The sequence below is a fragment of the Parasteatoda tepidariorum genome, chromosome 7, assembly GCF_982258835.1.
Source record: "Parasteatoda tepidariorum strain Cologne lab strain chromosome 7, Ptep-v5.0, whole genome shotgun sequence".
Classification (NCBI taxonomy): domain Eukaryota; kingdom Metazoa; phylum Arthropoda; class Arachnida; order Araneae; family Theridiidae; genus Parasteatoda; species Parasteatoda tepidariorum.
The window spans coordinates 63,212,780-63,232,489 of record NC_141761.1 but is presented as its reverse complement, the minus strand read 5'-3'; the positions used below and the strand labels follow the sequence as shown (position 1 = coordinate 63,232,489).

General features: G+C 31.4%; 2 protein-coding genes across 3 annotated transcripts in view; one reads left to right on the top strand and one right to left on the bottom strand.

The window, feature by feature from the left end:
• LOC107456132 (GATA-binding factor 5-A) overlaps positions 1-19,710 on the bottom strand; it is a 127,343-nt gene that overhangs the window by 50,054 nt on the left and 57,579 nt on the right. The window lies entirely within an intron of this gene.
• Positions 6,651-10,352, top strand: LOC110282412 (uncharacterized). Its single transcript, XM_043048410.3, has one exon. It carries the CDS (start codon positions 6,651-6,653, stop codon positions 10,350-10,352), a length of 3,702 nt encoding a protein of 1,233 aa, XP_042904344.2.

Genomic DNA, 19,710 nt, shown 5'->3' with positions numbered 1-19,710 from the left:
AGTAATGCCCGATCACTGTTGTGTGACGTCTTGTACTTCTAATTATGCCTCTGAGGATGATAAAAAATATGTTAGTGTCTTTAAGTTTCCCAAGGATGATAAAAGAAAAAAACTGTGGATAAGAAAAATTCCTAGACTTGATTTTAAACCCACCAATGCTTGAGTGGTTTGTGAGAAACATTTCCGTAAGGACATGGTCATTTGGGAAGAAGATTTCGTTGATTCACGAGGAATAACTCACAAAATTAAACGTAAGCGTCCAAAGCTTACAGAGGATGCATACCCTTGCCTATTTGAAGGATGCCCTACCTATTTAAGTGAATCAGAAACCCCTAAAAGACAAAGCAGAGATGAAAAAATGCTGAAAGCTAACAATGATTTGCTTACAAATTTCATTAAAAATGATCAGATCTCCACCTTTAATGAATTTACTGAACAATTTTCTGTAAAAATGGAGAGTGTTTTAAGAAAGGACAATCTGCTTGTTTACCAGGTGGGTACTAAGTTTTACATTTTATACATGAAATATGAACCTTTCTCCAGAAGTTGTGAAAAGTGTCGTAATTGATGATAACATGAGTGTTAGAATTTACATTCTACAGGAACCTTTGAACATTGAAAAAAATTTGTCTCATGTTCTTCACAAATCTACTACAGTTACATTGTGGAGTCAAATTGAGAATATATTGATTTACGTTAATAATTTTTCTATGCAAAAAAATGAAAAATGCTCAGAATATGTGTATTTAGCTGCTGTAGATGCATGGAGCAAGTTGGTCGAAGAAGAAGCAGATGAGGAATATTCGTTTGAGGTTCTTATATGTGAGCAGATGATGCTGCATAAAAAATCACCGTGCAGTAGAAGATATAGTACCCATCTAACCACCCTGGCCTACTCTTTATATATAAAGTCTACTGCATGTTATGAAGGGCTACGTCAAAGCAATATTCTCTATTTGCCTTCAGTAAGACACCTTAAAAGATTAACATCATGTCTGACTCTGTCGTCCTGTACTGACAGCGAAAACAACATCATCTATCTAAATAAAAAATGCCAAAGTCTTTTGCCTTATGAACAGACAGTTAATTTGCTAATTGACGAAATTCACGTCACCCCAAACATCTCCTACAAAGGCAAAGCCCTTTATGGGTTTGCTCAAAATGTAGCAAAAACCGAAGCAAATTCAATTCAAGCATTCATGATATCTTCAATTTTCAGTAGCTGCAAAGACATAATAGGTTTGATACCGGTGAAGAATATGAATGCTGCTGATCTAACAAAACTAACTAAAACTGCACTTGAAATTTTGAACAAGGCCGGTTTTAAAGTCATGACTTTTATTTCTGACAATAACAGAATCAACAGAAACATGTTTCAAAGTTTACGTGTGAGTACAGACAATAATGTATGCATTAAAAATCCTGTTAATGATTCTGAACCATTGTTTTTACTTTTTGATTCTGTGCATGTTATGAAATCAATTCGTAACAACATGCTAAATCAGTCAGATGCAGAGAAAACTTTTCAGTGCCCAGACTTTAACGATTTTGAAAAAATTGTTACTGCGAAATTTTCTTTGTTGCGAAAAGTTTTCAACCTGGAGAGAAACTTAATTGTCAAGTATGCTCATAAACTAAACTTTAAAACTGTGTACCCTTCTAATATTGAGCGACAAAATGTGAACTTGGCTCTCAACGTGTTTGACGAAAGCACACAAGCTGCAATTCAAATTTACGGTCAGCAGGATATTCGTCATGACTGAAAATCCACTGTTGATTTTTTAAAAACCATTAAAAAATGGTGGAACATCGTGAATGTTAAAAATACAAAAAAAGGTGTTCATAAGCGAAATCCAGACTGTTTACCATTCCGCTCTGTTGATGATGAAAGGCTTTCTTTTTTAGAATATTTTTTGTCGTGGTTAGACGCATGGAACAACTTGAAACTAAAGCCTCGGTGTGGATGTTTGACCGAGGAAACATTTCATGCTCTTTATCAAACTACCAGAGGTATAATCGAAATTATTAAATATGTGTTACAGCAAGGAAATTCTTTTGCTTTGACCGGAAAGTTTCAAACTGACTGTTTGGAATCTAGGTTTGGAATTTATAGACAGATGATTGGCAGCAACTACCATGTATCCGTCATTGATGTTGTTGAAAGTGAAAGAAAACTAAGAATGAAGAGTATTCTCACTCTTAATTCAAGCAGACGGGGGAAATTTTCGATTCGGGATCTGTGCAGTGACAGTGTTTTAATTGAAGCTGAAGAAAGTGACGTTAGTGAATTTTCAGATGTGCTGTGCAGTTTAAGTGTTGATGTGAGTATAGATGAAGTTGAAGTGATAACGTATATTGCAGGTTATTGTGTTTTCAAACTTAAGATCTCTTGTAGGATGTGTCTGAGAAATTGCTGTTCTGATTATGACTTAGTGATAGACTCGGAAAAGAGTAACATAATGCCCGACAACAAATCTGACTCCTTCTTGAATATATTAAATAGAGGAGGTCTGAAGAAACCCTCACGGCTTATTTTAAATATACTTATTCATATGTACAGCATTTTTAAAGGAATTCCGACTCCTGAATTGGAAGATAAGTTTCAAAAAAGTAATGCACAACAGCATAAAATTCTTGTCAGTTTATTTAAATTTTATATACAAAACTGTGGTTTGTTTTCCCTTGAAGAAAAATGTGATTTGTGTGGGACGCAATTGTTTAACTCTATTTGTTAAATCATGAGCACTTTTAGTAACATTTGTCTAAAAAATTATACCAAAGTAATATCTGACAGTAATCTTGTGATATCCCAAGAACGTAAGTTAAAAAAATTCAAATCAAAATGATTATTTTATTTGTATATATTTTTTACTAAATTGACCATTGAATACCAGTTGTTTTGCAAATTATATATGTAAAATTGTTTGATACCTAATGGTTTGCATAATTAATCAGCTAAGTTTTCTTTTTTGATATTCGGTGAATTAGTTGGAAAAAAATGAATTTACTGTTTACTTTTTACAATAAATAAGCAGTTCAACAGTACTTTAAAATAAAATACAATAAAAATGATTAAAGTAAAATACAAATTTACCCATAGGTATAAATAAAAGCTTAGTAGTTTACATATTTAGTATTATGAATTTCTTTTTTGTTATGTAAAATATTTACTTGTGTGTTTAATTTAAAGCTGTTTTCATTTTTGCAAATCAACATTCTATTGAATTTTACTGAAATATTGCTGATAAACATTTACGGTTTTTAAGTTCAATTATACTTTTTCTACAAAAAGCTTGAATTTATTCAATAACTGATTATAAGTTAGTGTTGGTTTTGTTTTATATCTAAGTGTTGTATATCATTAGAAAGCTTAGGGTTTGTAGAACTAGAACCCTTGTTAGTTTTTCATTTTAGTGGGCATACTTTGAAAGAGAAGCAATTAAAAAATATATGCAAACTTTGTTTTAGTTAAGTAAAATTGTCATTTTTGTACATTTTTTTTTTTTTTTTTTTTGTAAATCAAGGTAGTAAAATAAGCTGTGATTAATTTATAAATAATATAGTACCTTTTTTATAAATGTTTGTAGCAACTTCATGCACAATTAATCTAATTATATGTAACATTGCAATACAAAGTAGTAAATGTAACGTCCATCACAAAAAGATATATAATAAACAGTGAAAAATGACTTTTAAAATTTTATTTTCCAGTTATCTACTTTAAATTAAGTATAAAGGTTTTATTCATATAAATTTTTGCAATTGAAATAAATCATGTGCAAAATACATCATATTAAGTGCCCCGATAATATGGTAGCAATTTTGCTGTATTTGTATTTCGTTCAATAGCAGTCTTGTCTTCACTATTATTATTATTTTTAATTATGTCGTTCTGTTGGCTCTTTCACGCATACAATGCCTTGCAGTCCAATATAAAATAGAAGCAAAATTTTGAGGCAAATCCTCATTATAAACGCTTTTTATAAGTTGTCTTAATTGACCCAGGAATTATTTAACTTTATTTCACTACTGTAATCCTTTTGGCCAAGAAGATATTTGGGTTGGCTCTTGAGTATGAGCCAATTCAATATTAAGTAATCTTAAAATTTCTATGTTTATAAATGCATATATTTGTATAAATCATGCTAAATATAATAAAGGCTACTAAAACTTTAATGTGTTTATAATGCATATTTTTTACTTTTTAGTGCATAGGTTCTTATTTTTAAATGCATGTGCTTGTCTATTTATTATACTTTTAATGCTTATCTATACCTCTATTTCCTATTTATGTGTACTACATTTTACAGAATATAAAAAAAATTGTTGATATCATATAATATAAAAAAAATATTATGCATTTATTTGTCTTTCTATTAATTTATAAAGTAGCTAAGTAGCATTTATGTCTTTAAAAGTGTCATAATAATGTATTTCCATTTCTATGAATAATTTAAATAAAATTATCATTTATTTGTTTTTAATTTGGTTCTTATTTATATTCTAAGGCATTCAAACATATGAAATAACTTTTTTTAAACAGTCAAAATATAGTGTGTCTTTCAACCTCCTTTATTGCAAAGTAAATCTACAATCTATACATATATATAATATATACATATATTTACACATATGTAAATATATAATATACATATATTTATATGTATGTAAATATATATTCACATACACCTGCCAACTTTTCCGGAAGATTTTATTTTCATATTTAAAGTGGTAGTAAATATATACTATTTTTTCTTTTATAATTTTAATTTTTAAATGATTTTGATCACCACTATTCTTTCAAAAATTAAGCACATATATTGTTGCACGCCTGTAATTACCTAGTAACGAGATTAAGTAAAGGAACTTAGTTGTCTCTGCATGGCAACACTTTAGTTAGTAGTCGTCTGTAAATAAAGGTAGATGTTGTTCTTTTTCAAAATATACTGAAGTTGTGTTTTAATTACGTTTACGAGAATTAATATCTGGTGCCGAAATACTCATACGAATCAGCGACTTGGAACTACGCCAAAAATTATTACGAATTACGCCAAAGGTTTTTTACGAAACTATTACTATTGCGAACTTTTACTATTGCGAATTTTGATCTCCACGAAAGAAAAATGGCGACGAAAGAAGAACAAGTGTCGCAATTGAAGCGGAAACGAAAAACTATTCGAAGCAACATAACTCGTGTCTCAACTGAGATTGACAACATGACAGACGATACTTTGAATGAAGATATGGAATATGCGGTAAGTCGTTTAACAACTATTTTAAATGAAATGAAAACGATTGATAATGAAATCCATGTTCTTTTTACGGATGACGAATATGAAAATGACATTACTCAATGTGAAACTTATACAGAAAATGCTGAGCGCGCAATTTTTAAAGCCCGAAAATACATCCAAAATAAACTATCGCCAACTATTAACGCTAGCTATAATCTTAATTTGGGCACTGAAAATGTCAATTTGGCGACTAATTCGGTTACTAATCCATCACTTGCTGGTCAGATAACAACTGTTAGCCCAACGTACACAGTGAAACTACCGACGATTAAATTAGAACCATTTGGCGGTGAAATTGAAAATTGGCAAAGTTTTTGGGAACAATTCCAATCTTCTGTAGACTCCAATCCAAACCTTTCAACTATTGACAAACATGTGTTCTTAAGAGGTTATTTGCAAGACGAACCAAGACGTTTAGTTGATGGTATCAGTATTGTTGCTGCCACATATGAAACCACTAAAAAGCTACTAATGGATAGATATGGGGACAAAAATAGAATTATCCAAGCACATTTGGACTTTCTGGAAAATCTAACACCAGTACGCAACTCATCGGCAACAGCCTTAAATGAAACCTACATTGAATGTAATAGAAGATTGCAGGCCTTACGCGCACTTGGTGAAGACATTGACAGTTACGGTCGTGTATTAGCTCCAAAATTACTACGAGCGTTTCCAGACGACATTTGTAAACAGTGGATCATTCATGCCCAAAGAGAAAAATTGGCCGAAGGAAACATTACGAAAATGATGGAGTTCTTATCACAAGAAGTGCAAGGAGCATTAACTACGTCAAAAATAAAAGGTGACGTTATTGAACCGTTTACTCCAACTACTGCCTTTAACGTAAATACTAAGTCCACTTCTGTACACAAGAAAAAGAATTATACCCCATTTTGTGTCTTTTGTGAATCTTCTGGTCATTGGGCTCAGAAATGCGAAACCATAACTGACTATGACACTCGCATACAAAAGTTAAAAGGCTCTAACCGTTGTTTCTTATGTACTAATAGAGGACACAGAATGACAAATTGCCCTCGAAAAGATACTGCTCGCTGTACAAAATGCAAGAAGAAACACCACGTATCAATTTGTTCATCTGCACTAAACACTGCGATCCAAAATAGTGAGGTTCATCACATCAACATACCTAAAACTAGCTTTACCCATTTACAAACTGCACGCGTGTATGTTACTGGACCCACAGGTCTTACGAAGTTAACCCGATGCATTTTGGATGGAGGTAGCCAGACAAGCTTTGTCGATGCAAACCTCATTGACAAACTGAAACTCCCAATTGTAAGCACTGAGCAACTAAATGTACATGTTTTTGAATCTCCCAGTACTTCACGAAACATGCGAAGATGTGTGCAACTTTCACTTTCAAGTTTATGGAACAAAAACTCTGTTTCTATAACAGCTTTCGAAAGTTCCAACAGATATACCTCACACCCTGCTGCCCCTGCGGACGTTGTTCGATTTGCTCGAAGCCGAAAACTAACACTTGCAGACCCTCCAGGAGACGACAACTTACCCATCGAATTGCTCATTGGTGGCGATTATTATTGGCATGTGGTCACTACGGAACCCCCGATTAAAGTTACAGAATCTCTTGCCATAGTACCCTCTATTTTTGGATGGATCCTTAATGGGTCACGAACACACACAACCATCAAACATGATTCATCAGTTCACCATGTTTCTGTTCAAATTTCTGGTGATTGTTTGGATGACGAAGTGCGTTGCTTGTGGGAGTTAGATTGTATTGGTATCAAAGATACTCAAATCAGGAACAAAACTGTTCGAGAAAATGAAATTATGAGAGAATTTCACGAAAACTACCAAACTGAGGGAAATCGTAGAGTTGTGTCTCTGCCTAGGAAGCTTACAAAATCAATTTTGTCTACTAACATAGCTACTACCGAAAAACGTTTGAAGTCTCTCCAGAAGCGACTTGCATCTAATGATGCTATGAAGAAAGAATACGATAGTTGTATGCTAAACTACATTGTAGAAGGACACGTTGAAGTTTGTGAGCTAGAACCTTCAAATTCAAACACTGTATTTTACCTACCCCATCATGCTGTCAAAAAAGTGAAACTTAACGAGACCAAATGGAGGATTGTTTTCGATGCATCATCACATGATCCAGGAATGCCTTCACTGAATGATACTTTAGAAATCGGTCCAAATCTTTTACCTGAAACGATTGGTTGTCTACTCAGACTGCGAATGCACAAATTTGCAGTCACAGGTGACGGAAAAAAGGCCTTTCTACAACTAAGCCTACATGAAAGAGATAGAGATTCCACAAGATTTTTCTGGTACAGACTAGCACAGGACAAAACTAACCCATCTTTCACGGACGAAATAATTACTTACAGATTTACTCGTCTACCTTTCGGACTAGCATGCAGCCCCTTTTTGTTATGTGCTGCAACACGTGAAATGGCTTCAAAGCACGTGAATGAATTCCCGATTGCTGCTCCCATGATCGATAAACATCTTTACATGGACGATTTTGTTGCTAGTGTTGAAACAGAATCTGAAATCACCACACTGCATAAAGAAGTCAAAGAATTGATGCAATTGATTGAAATTCCAATGGAGAAATGGACTACAAACTCAACAATACTTCAGAATCAATTACGAGATCAAGATGAAGGATTCAAAACAACTGTTAAAGCTTTAGGCATAGAGTGGAATACAGAAACTGACACCCTCGGAAATACTTTCAAAACTTCTCTCTGCGCTGTTCAAGACAAACCACTTACAAAGAGATGTCTACTCCACTGTATTGCTAGCTTCTACGATCCTTTAGGACTGTTTTCTCCATTTGTAATTTTTGGAAAAATTCTGTTTCAAGACACATGGATTCTAGGAATTAAATGGGACGAAATACTGCCCTCTAATTTGGCAACTTCATGGAATGCTGCTGTTGGAGAACTTGATGACGTTTGCTCCTTTCAAATTCCTCGATTTATAGGCGTTTCATCACACGTTCCCTTTACTATTCATGTGTTTTGCGACGCATCTGAACGAGCCTATGGAGCAGTTTTATACACAGTTAGTTCTCATGGTGATCAAGCAAACGTGCATTTAGTGTGTAGTCGCAACAGACTTGCACCTATCAAGAAAGTCACCTTGCCCCGCTTGGAACTGCTAGCGGCTCTGATGGGAGCTCGATTGTTGCGATACTTCTGTGCTGAAACTAATATTCCTATTTCCAATGCAATATTGTGGAGTGATTCCCAAGTAGTTTTGGGTTGGATTCGCAGTGACCCAAATAAATGGAAGACATTTGTTTGCAATCGAGTAACGGAAATTGTTTCTCATACTAATCCTTCCCAATGGAGACATTGCCCTGGAAAGGACAATCCTGGTGATATATTATCAAGAGGTACTTCACCATCAACGCTAAGACATCTAGAAATCTGGTGGCACGGTCCTAAGTGGTTAATCAAACCTGAAAACTGGCCTGATTCTAAAAACACTTATGAAGATTACACTCACAACTTAGAATTAAAGAAGAAGAAAGTGCAGACTCTTTACACTGTCTCTACTCTGCCAATTATCAATGCTGGAAACTACAGCTCTTACTTTAAATTGTTACGCGTTACATCTTGGATTTTTCGCTTTATTCACAACTGCAAAACACAAGAAAAGATGGTTGGTGAATTGAATGCCACGGAACTGAATCAAGCTTGCAACTATTGGATACAAGCCGTTCAGAAGGAATCTTTTCCTTTAGAATATGAAGCCTTGTCGAAATCAAAGTCACTTCCCAAGAACTCAAAAATAGAAAAACTCAACCCACTTTTTGACAACAACATAATACGTCTTGGAGGCCGACTGCAATTTTCTGACTTATCAGAATCGGAAAAACATCCCATCTTATTGGAAGGTTCTCACCCTTTTACAAGCCTGCTCATACGCCACACACACTTAAAAATGCACCATCTAGGAGTTAGGATTGTGCTTTCTCAGCTTCGTTCTAAATGGTGGATATTAAGAGCAAGACAAGCCATTAAAAAGGTCATACACACTTGCCTTCCTTGCAAGATACTGAAGCAAAAGCGTGGTGAACAGATAGAAGCTCCATTACCCGCTGAAAGAATTCAAAAGTCGACCCCATTTGAAACAACTGGAATTGACTTTGCCGGACCCCTCTATGTTAAAAACGAAAAATTAGTTACAAAGGCCTACATAGTCATATTTACGTGTGCTGTAACTCGAGCCATCCACTTGGAAGTAGTGTCTAATTTAAGCACTGATGTTTTCTTACTTGCGCTACAACGGTTCGTATCTCGACGTTCCCTTCCTCATACTGTGTACACAGATAACGCCACAACATTCGGCGCTGCAGACAAGGAGTTGAGGTCCTTGTGGAACATCATATCCTCTTCCAAGGTACACCAGTTTTATGCTCATCACAACATGACATGGAAATTCATCGCCCCACGTGCGGCTTGGTGGGGAGGGTTTTGGGAGAGAATGATTGGTACTATCAAACAATGTCTGCGGAAGACCCTTGGTAAAGCTTGCTTAGACACTACCAGTCTGGTCACGGTTCTATGCGATATCGAAGCCGCCGTGAACAGCAGACCAATTGTTCATGAATATGGTATTACAGACGATCCGGACGAAGCACTGACACCCTCTCACTTTCTAATAGGAAAACGACTCACAACTATCCCTTCTGGCCCATCGAGTTCGGACTCTGATTTAACACGCATATGGAGAAGTCGTCAACAATTAATGGACTCCTTTTGGAAAAGATGGCAGAAGGAGTATTTGATGGACTTGAGAACATTTCACCATGTGAAGAACCCATCTAAAGGTACTGTAATCCGGGTCGGAGATGTGGTCTTGTTGCAGGAGGACGTCAGACCTCGGCACACCTGGAGGAAAGCACGCGTCGAGTCAGTAATCTTAGGCCGTGACAACAAAGCCCGTACATGCATACTGCGTGTAAATGGAGGGACAATTTCCCGACCCGTGCAGCTGGTCATCCCCCTGGAGGTCGACCAGGGCGGGGAGGATGTTGCACGCCTGTAATTACCTAGTAACGAGATTAAGTAAAGGAACTTAGTTGTCTCTGCATGGCAACACTTTAGTTAGTAGTCGTCTGTAAATAAAGGTAGATGTTGTTCTTTTTCAAAATATACTGAAGTTGTGTTTTAATTACGTTTACGAGAATTAATATATATCAATATGCGTTACTAATCATGGTTGTCAACTTAAGTTTTCTCAAATACAACGTATTTTTTTGCTTAAAATTGAATTTTTAATTCCATTTTAATAGCACTGGGAAAAATTATAATGGAAGGGATTAAAAGTTGTCAGGTATGTATTCATAAAAAATACAGATTTATGTAAATAAATATTTATACAAATAAATATATGCGTAAATATTTATATAAATAAAACTTTACTTATAAATATTTAAACAAATAAATATCTATATTCAAATAGCTAATAACAAAACTAATCTTCAACTTGCGACTGTCATGGCCTTCATCCATTCTCGGGGGCTATGGCTAGTTCCATCAAAAAGTCCTCCACGAAAGCACGTTTCTCTCAATATTTGATCCAGGAGTTTCCTTGATTTTTTTTTCGGGGGGGGGGGGGTAACTCAGAATATAATATAGTAAACTCAGAATCGGAACGGTTGCTCAACGAGGGTTATAAAATAAAGTAAAATACACTATTTCACATAAGGGACAGTCATATAAAACAGTATAGTTCGATTTTTAATATGCTGCTGTTATGTATCAGAAATCATATGATATTAGTTGCAGACGATGTCTATGCTGTTTCGAAGGGAATGGAAGATAATATAGGCTATTTGAAAGAAATTTTACATTCAAAAAACATTTTGTAACATTTTGTGGGTCTATAATTCAACAACAACACTAATAAAATAAATAAATGAAAAGTCGGAAAATAATAGAGCTATTCTTTATAATTCTAAATAAAACATTAAAGACATTTGAACATGGAATTTAGACAGTAACATTGATGAGTTTATGGATGAAAGAATATCGTCATCGTCTGCAATGAAATAAAAAATATGTGTTTTAATGTATCTTAATATTTTATTCTTCCCTACTCTACTTGTACAATAAAAAAATTCAGGAAGTCATTTTTCTTTCCCAAGAAGAAAATTAAGATCGAGACTAATAGTAAATCTCTTTGAGCCTTGAAAAATTCCAAAAAAATCATCTGCACTTAAGGAAAGTAAAATGTCAGCCAAGAAACGTCTCAACTCTTGAAGTCCTCAGAAAACAAAGCCCGGTTGCCAGAAACCATTCCTCTTCTTACTCGAAAGTACTCATTGAGAATTCAAGATGCATCGTAAGTCATTAATCTCAAATAATGGTAATAGTTGGCGGTCGTTTTTCAAACACACTCGCACGTCAAAGATTAATGATGATATTTTTATGACCACGTAGCGTTGTTTCCGGCTATGTATAGATCCCAATACTTCAATGAGTGGAGTAGTATTTGAATTTTTTTTATTTTTTATTTCGAAGAACCTTTCTTATTTGTGTTTGCATCATCTTGAATACTACGTGGGAACATATAAAATTATTTGTTTTGACTTTTCCTAGTACAGACGAGTCATGGGAAAAGACCTTATTTGCATGCGATAAATGGGGAGAAGTATGCAGCTGCATTGTTGCGCAGTGATACATATATATATATATATATATATATATATATATATATATATATATATATATATATATATATATATATATATATATATATATATATATATATATATATATATATATATATATATATGGAATAAAACTTTGTACTCAGGTATTTGGTATTTTGATCTGTAGACGGAATAAAAGGTCCCAGGAAAAAAGGTACCGGTAAAGAGGGTCCTGAGGAAAAAAGGAAATGTCTGCAGGGAAAGAGGCTTTTAGTAGGATATATTTCTTTCTTTATAAAGAGGATTGTTTATTTTAAATGTTTTTTTTTTCTAATTAAAGACATGTTTTTTTTAAATAATTTTTTTGCAAAGGGAGTTCATTTAGCTAATTGAGGTATAGGAAAGGGGACATGTTTTTTTTTACTTTGTTTAATAAGAGGTATTTAAAATATTTTTTTTGTTAAAGATATGTTATTTTTTATTTTTTTTTTTTAAATTTAATGATAAAATTTTATTTTTTAATTTTATTAATTTAAAAATAGACTTTCAAGATTATTTTCTTCTCATTCAACATTAATAAATTTGTAATGAATAAATGCCATAAATAGGGAACACAAAATTAGAAAAAAATTACACATTGAGACAGTGCAAACGACGGAAACTCGACCTTGAATAATTTCATCTTCTCATTTCAAATATTTGTCCCTACCTTTCCCCCCCCCACACATTTTTTTACCCGGACCTTTTTTTCCAGGGACCCTTTTTGCCTACATTTATTATGATCTAATACGCTCAAGAATGATATTAAAAATGATTACGTAGCTCTCGCGGTTAAAGTTACAGTGACAAAATTTCAAAATTTTCAAATGGCAACGCCCACTTTTTATGATTGAAACACATTCCATGCACTAAGATCTTTAAAATGAAATTGAAACGATATTCTTAACACACCATGTTTTTTGCTAGCATCGCCATTTTTTGGGATCACTAATGAGAAGAGAGTACTATAAAAACCTTTAAAAACCAAGAAGAAACTATTGACATGTTTGATAAAATGATTGACTTGATAAAATTTTTAAAAGATAAAATGCTTTCTTCTCATATTTTTTAGTTTAACAATTAGAATACGTTATACATATACATTAAAATTTTAATGGCTTAAATTATTCACAAAACCTTAACTGAATAAAATGCCATCATAGTCATTTGCAATGTTATTGTTAAAAAGTCGCATAATAAAGAAAAAGAAATATTTTTTAAAGCAAAATTTTTTTCAAAAAAAGTAAGGAAATTCCTTTTATAAATTTGATTTTTTTCATTTTTAAAAATTAGTATGTAAGTTTTTTTTAACATAATTACATGTTTTTTTATTTTTTGTAAAATGATCAATCAATCATCATTTAAATACTCTAAAATTTGTCATTTTTTCCCTTACTCTGACTAATTCTTTACCCTTTAGCCCTAACTAATTCCTATATTAGATTATTAGGAAAAATATTATCTAAAATTGGTTTGAGTAAAGAATACATACTGTGTAAATTGAATTTCGATTAATTTTTAAATAATTTTTAATCATTATCATAAACATTATTAGCTTTAAACCCTGAATTTAAAAAGTGAAATATTTTAGGTATCAAAGTAATTCCTGTCTTAAAAATATAAACATTTTTATTTACAAAAATTACCTAATTATTAAAAATAAATCTATAGTGTAACGTTATTATTATTATTATTATTATTTTGTCATGTACTATGAAACAGACAGAGCTCAAGCCGAAACACGATGCGAGAGTCACATAAACTAAAAACCTTTTTTCTTATATAATTTGGAAAATTGCTTGAAATGCAGACACTATGCTCTAAAATGTTAAAAATTTCCTCTCGTGAGATAATTACTTTATCGATTCCCGAGACAATAATTCAATATTTTAATATTCAATATTCAATATACTTAAATCAATTTGTGACTAAGGGAAAATTCCAAAATATTCAAGTATTTTTTTTAAAATTCAAAATCAAAAAAATAAATTTCATACTACATAAGAAAATTCTATGATGGAATTTAAAAATAGTTCAATATGCGTGAACAGGGGAAAATTCATAAACACTCAAATGTTTTTCACTTTTTGTTAAAACTATCGGCGTTGCATACGTTACAATAATTTTCTCAACCTTATATTTCATGCCGAAGAAAAAAGACTTTTTGTTACAGACACAGTTCATAAAACATAAAAAATGTTCTTAAATGCTCGAAAATAAATAAGCATGAAGTTACAACTTTAAGTTTGTTAAAATAATAGCGTTGTTTCGTATGTGTTTACTCATTTGAATATGCAAAGCACTAAGTTGCTTTTCCTAAGAATCTGTCAAACCGTGAAATATATCGTACCTATTGCAGCCATTTGTTAAGTATGCTATTAATTAACTAACCTATTTAAACTTTATACTTTTATTTTTAATTTGTCGATATCTTGATACTTTTTTTTAAAAAAAAAAATTTATGTCATTTTGACTCAGTTAGCATCATGAATGTCCAAAATTTTCTCCTTTTGATTTGCAAAAATATTTTTAAGCTATTTATTGGAAAATTTCGTGATAATTTAGGTTTCTGTTACTAGACAGAATTATAAATTCATTCAATAATTTTACTTAGAAATAAATTTAAACTTAAATTACCTGAATATGGTAAAAGTTACCGTGTTTCTGGCTCTATGGTAATACCAAAAACTTTGACAATTTTTACCAAAGCACTTTGGTAATGATTTTAATAAAATTAACGATAAAATATAATTGTATAATATGTGATAAAATTTTGTAATTTTTTCATCATGCCATAACATAAAAACTATTTATTCGGTTAAATTTGCTCTTCAGTTTTGTATTTTTTACTAAATGTGTGTTAGTAAGAACTATTAATTTTAAAAACCAGAATAACAGATAAACTGTTACTGTATGAACGAAACAATCGCCAAATGAATGGTTTAAATACCGTATATTTTGGTTTTATCAACCAGATTTTATTTTTTTTTATTACCAGAAATGGCATTACTATACAGTAATTTTAGCAGAATTTTTTTCCGTATATTTTTTTTTTCGTACTGTTTGAAAATTCTTACAAAGCAAGTTGTATGCAAAACAAAAACTTTAAATTTTCAACACATGGGAAATTAAAAAAAAAGTATTTAAATGTACTACCAATATTGAAAAAGCTTCACATATTGTGCATACATATCGTCATATGAGGTTATCCCCTTTTTCACACATAATTTGAATTTTTTTTTCTCTCGATAGAATGCTTCCTACAATTTTCAATATTTTGTATTTTTAACTCTATCAATCTCAATTTAAATAGCTTACATTCTTAAACTAGAAAACAGTAATTAGTTTTTGAAATTAAGTTATTAATAGCATTAGTTCCAAATGCAAGAAGAAGAAAAAATTAAAATACCAAACCATTGAGAAGAATAAAAAAACATGTTTCGCATACAAATGCATTGTCGTAATTTGTCTTTTTACTAAATATCGGATTTATTCTGTCAGCAACCTTGTGAGAGGAGAAACATGTATATTCTTTCTTCTTTTTTTATTTTAGTAATAGTTTTTATTTCCTTCCAAAGCCTATTTTATGGCTTCTGCAAGTATCTGAATCCTTATCTTATCTTGGAATCGTGACAAATACAATAACCACGACATGAAGACACGAAGGAGAAATTGTTCTTCTTTTCCTTCCTTCTCATTAAAAGTTCGAATGTCACACTCAGATTCTTAGATAAGAACAAATACGAAATGACGTCCGTTTTTTCTTTTGAGTATCATTCCATTACTTACAGGAATAAACAAATTCATTTTGAAATGTGTTGAATAGATAGTGTTAACAATAATATGAAATGGGAATCAGGGAGTAATCAATCTATCTTTTGAAGCGAAGTTAGTTATTGTTAAACTGTTATGCGCGTTAAAAAAAGGTAAAAAAGGAACACCTAAATAAGTTTTCATTTAAGTAATCTGATTTACATACCATGCTTCACTCGTAAATAGTTCTGCAGTGGCAAGTTTTTAGTGGAGAAACGCTAAAAATGTACATATTAATACATTTTTTTTCCTATCTTTTAAAAGCAATATGCAAAACAGTTATAGAAACTTTTGTTTCTAATTGAATTTTATTCAAAATTCTTAAAATTATAAGTCTTTAAAATAAGGTTTTTACCATTTAATTGTTTTTTTTGTTTTCATAATTTGATGTTAAAAAAATTATTATGAAATGCGAATACCAGACATGCGTATTCCTTTCTGTTCCATTTAAACTCTGAAATGTGTATAGAAAAATTCAAGAAGTTTTAAAATGAATAAAAGAAAATGCAAAATCGACAAAGAAGTGGGCTTTTTTATAACGTTTTAAGCTTCTGACCTTCAAATAAGCTAATTAAATTGGCCAAACGTTTTTTTTTACTTACGAAATCAAGCATAAAAACGTATCTTCCGTGAACAATCATGTCTTTTTTTTCTTCGACGGATTTTAATTTTTTTCTCCTAGATAGATCTGAAAAATAGAGTTGGTTTAATCAACAGTCTAATCAGAAGAGTAATCGGATCGCAATAGTTTAATCAGAAGAGTAATCGTAAGTTTGAGCACCTCAATGTTTATTACAATTTTTAAGTATTTCGCTTCATCTCAAAACTAATTAAATTTTTAAAAAAAAGTTTTTTTTTTTTTTGCATTCAATTTTGAAAATCGCTCACTCAAAGATGCTGAAAACCTAACAGCTTATTATTTATGCAATTTTCTTTTAAAAATCATTATTTTATATTCATTTTGATAATAATCGAGCAGTTTTTGAATTACCAGGTATAAAAATCTGTAACAACTAAAATATCAACTAAAAATATGTATTAACTACTTAATTTTAAGCATATTTCAGTTTAGCTTTTAAAATTATTAGAATTATAGTTCGTACACACCTGAGCATTGTGTACAAAGTTAATAAAGTGTTCAATTTTTTTTATTTATAAATATATTTTTATTATTTTAATCGCTCTGTTCTTTCTTTTTATAAAGTTATTAGAAGATTTGTTTGCTTTTTATAGTTTATGAGGAGAAAAGTCATGAATAATCTTCTTCAATATCCCAAAAATATTTAATGTCTGGTCTTATAGATTTCTGACATTCTTGTTAACATGTAGCGAAATTTCCATAATAGCTCATTTTTATTGTTAAGGGAGAAAAAACAGTTCTTTTCAATATTTTTTTTCACGAAAATGAGCACGTTGAAAAGTATAAATTTAGGAATTTATTTTATCAAAAGTATTGGTTATGGTTTAAAAGGGGAGCAAAAAAATACACGTGATTTCGTGACGAAATTATTCCCATAATTAACGAAATACAGCTTGAAGATAGCTGTATTGTCAAAAATGAGAGTTTCATTTCTGAGAGTGAAAGCACCAACATATAACTCAGCAAAAAAATTATTATTCTCGGTACTTATTTTCTTAATACTACACATTAGTTTTAACCTATTTCAGCTTTTCAACTTAAAACGCTTTCTGATATTGTACTATAATTGAACACGAACATGCAAATTCCAAAAGACAGCGAGAGAGAATAGTTAAGCAGTTTCCGTACAACTATTCTTAGGAGTACACTTTAGTAATTCACTAGTACTAATTTAGTAGTAGTACTAATTTAAAGAGTCTCTCGGTATTTTATTATTTTTATTCTGTTTAGCTAAACTAAAATTTATGAGCCAATGAAATAATACTAATTTAATATTTATCATAAAATTTTTCATATGTGTACATTTAAGTTTGAACATAGTTATGCTCACATAATTAAAACATTTCTCAATATTAAATATAAACTTAGAAATCAGTAAAAAATAATAATTTAATAAATACCATACAGCTTTTATTAATAGTACACATTATTCCGAGCCTACACTGTAAAAACTGTGAAGTTCTATCTCTCCGAATTTAAAAGGGAATCACTCAAAAAATTGAGCGAAACAACACCTTTTTTTCACCCAAATCGAGCTTTCATATACAATTTAATAGATGTAAATAAATTCAAAACTATTTTTATAGGAGATATTAACACCAATGTCACTCGCTTTCACTTCACTCTCAGAAATAAAATTCTCACTTTAGATGATTCAGTAATCCTTGAGATGTATTAGTTAATTTTGAGAATTATTTCGTCACAAAATCACATGATTTGTGATGAAATGGGAACTTTCAAATGGATGAGGAAAATATTTCCTCAACTCGAAACCACATCGTAGTGCATGGTGGGAAATTGTTCACTAGAATGACGAAACGAGGATGAAGACTAGACAATCGAATAAGTGTCAATCGTTAAAGTGACGAATTCTGTCAATGTATGGTGGTTAAGGAGTTGACTTAAAAATTAAGGGTTATCCTACTAAGTATTGATTGTGTAAGTATCACTTTAAAAAAATGCAAATCTAAGATAGATCTTACTATTAATTGCATAACTTTTTTTGTAATACAGATATTGTAATACTGTATTTATTATTAAATTTTACATTAAATTACCTTCAATTTGATATACAAACGTTTGTATTTAAGTGAAAATTAATATATTCTACAAGCACACAAAGTTGAAGAACATGAAACTTTCAAAAAGTGTCACGCTTTTGGCCACCACTGTATATATATATATATATATATATATATATATATATATATATATATATATATATATATATATATATATATATATATATATATAATACTGACTGAAACATTTTTGACTTGTAAGGAAAGCAAATTTTTTACATTGCAAAATTATTCTTTCCTTTCAAATACTTTTTTAAAAATTCCTGAAAAATATTTAACTTATTCCCAATGCCGTTTGAAATTTTTACCACATTCAAATTGAATTTCATAATTTGTGGCGAAAATGTTATTTTCACACTTGGACACTGTTTGAAACTACTATTTCAAACAATAATAGCTTGCTTTGTTTTTAACATTTTTCTGTTTATTTTCAAATTTTCATACAACACATTTTTTCGATTCATAAAGAGAGCCGGGTGTGAAATTCGAAAGCGGCTCACCTCATGGGGAGGCGAGTAGGATTCCCTGAACTACCACGGCTCGCACTTTTTGCATCGATCATATTTCTCCCTCCTCTTGTAAGTAACAATAATAATATCAAAAATCCTACCCCTTAGTTGCTTCGTAATATTCGAACTGTCAGAAACTAAAAATTATTTAATTTCTGATTCTGAAGTTAATTTCCTATAGTAGACTATGCAAAAGTTGCGTCTTTGTAAATAGTCAAATAAAATTAGACTCTTTCTTCGGAATAATACATAAAAAGCTTTGTTATATCCTCATAAATGATTCGCGAAGCCCTTCTATTCTCCTCTGTACATTTTCCACTTTTTTTTCCGGAAAAGGGGGATGATTTTAGAGGGAGAGTTGAATTTCTTTGAGAAAAAGAAGTGAAGCATTGTTATCGGTATATTTTTTTTACACTTAACTGAATCAAACCAATCTTGATAGTATCTGACGAATGCTTTAGTAGAAGTTATAAGTGTTTCATAAAAAAAAGAGTACAAGTTTGTACTTTGACATATTTTTGCAACTGATATTGCTACCTAAACAAGTGAGGTATTGTTTCCTATGTATTTCTTAAACGATTAATCGAATGAGTTGATACATAAGTCAATCGAACGAACATCCTAAAATTTAATAGGGATTTTGTGCATTAAAAGTACTTCTTTTGAC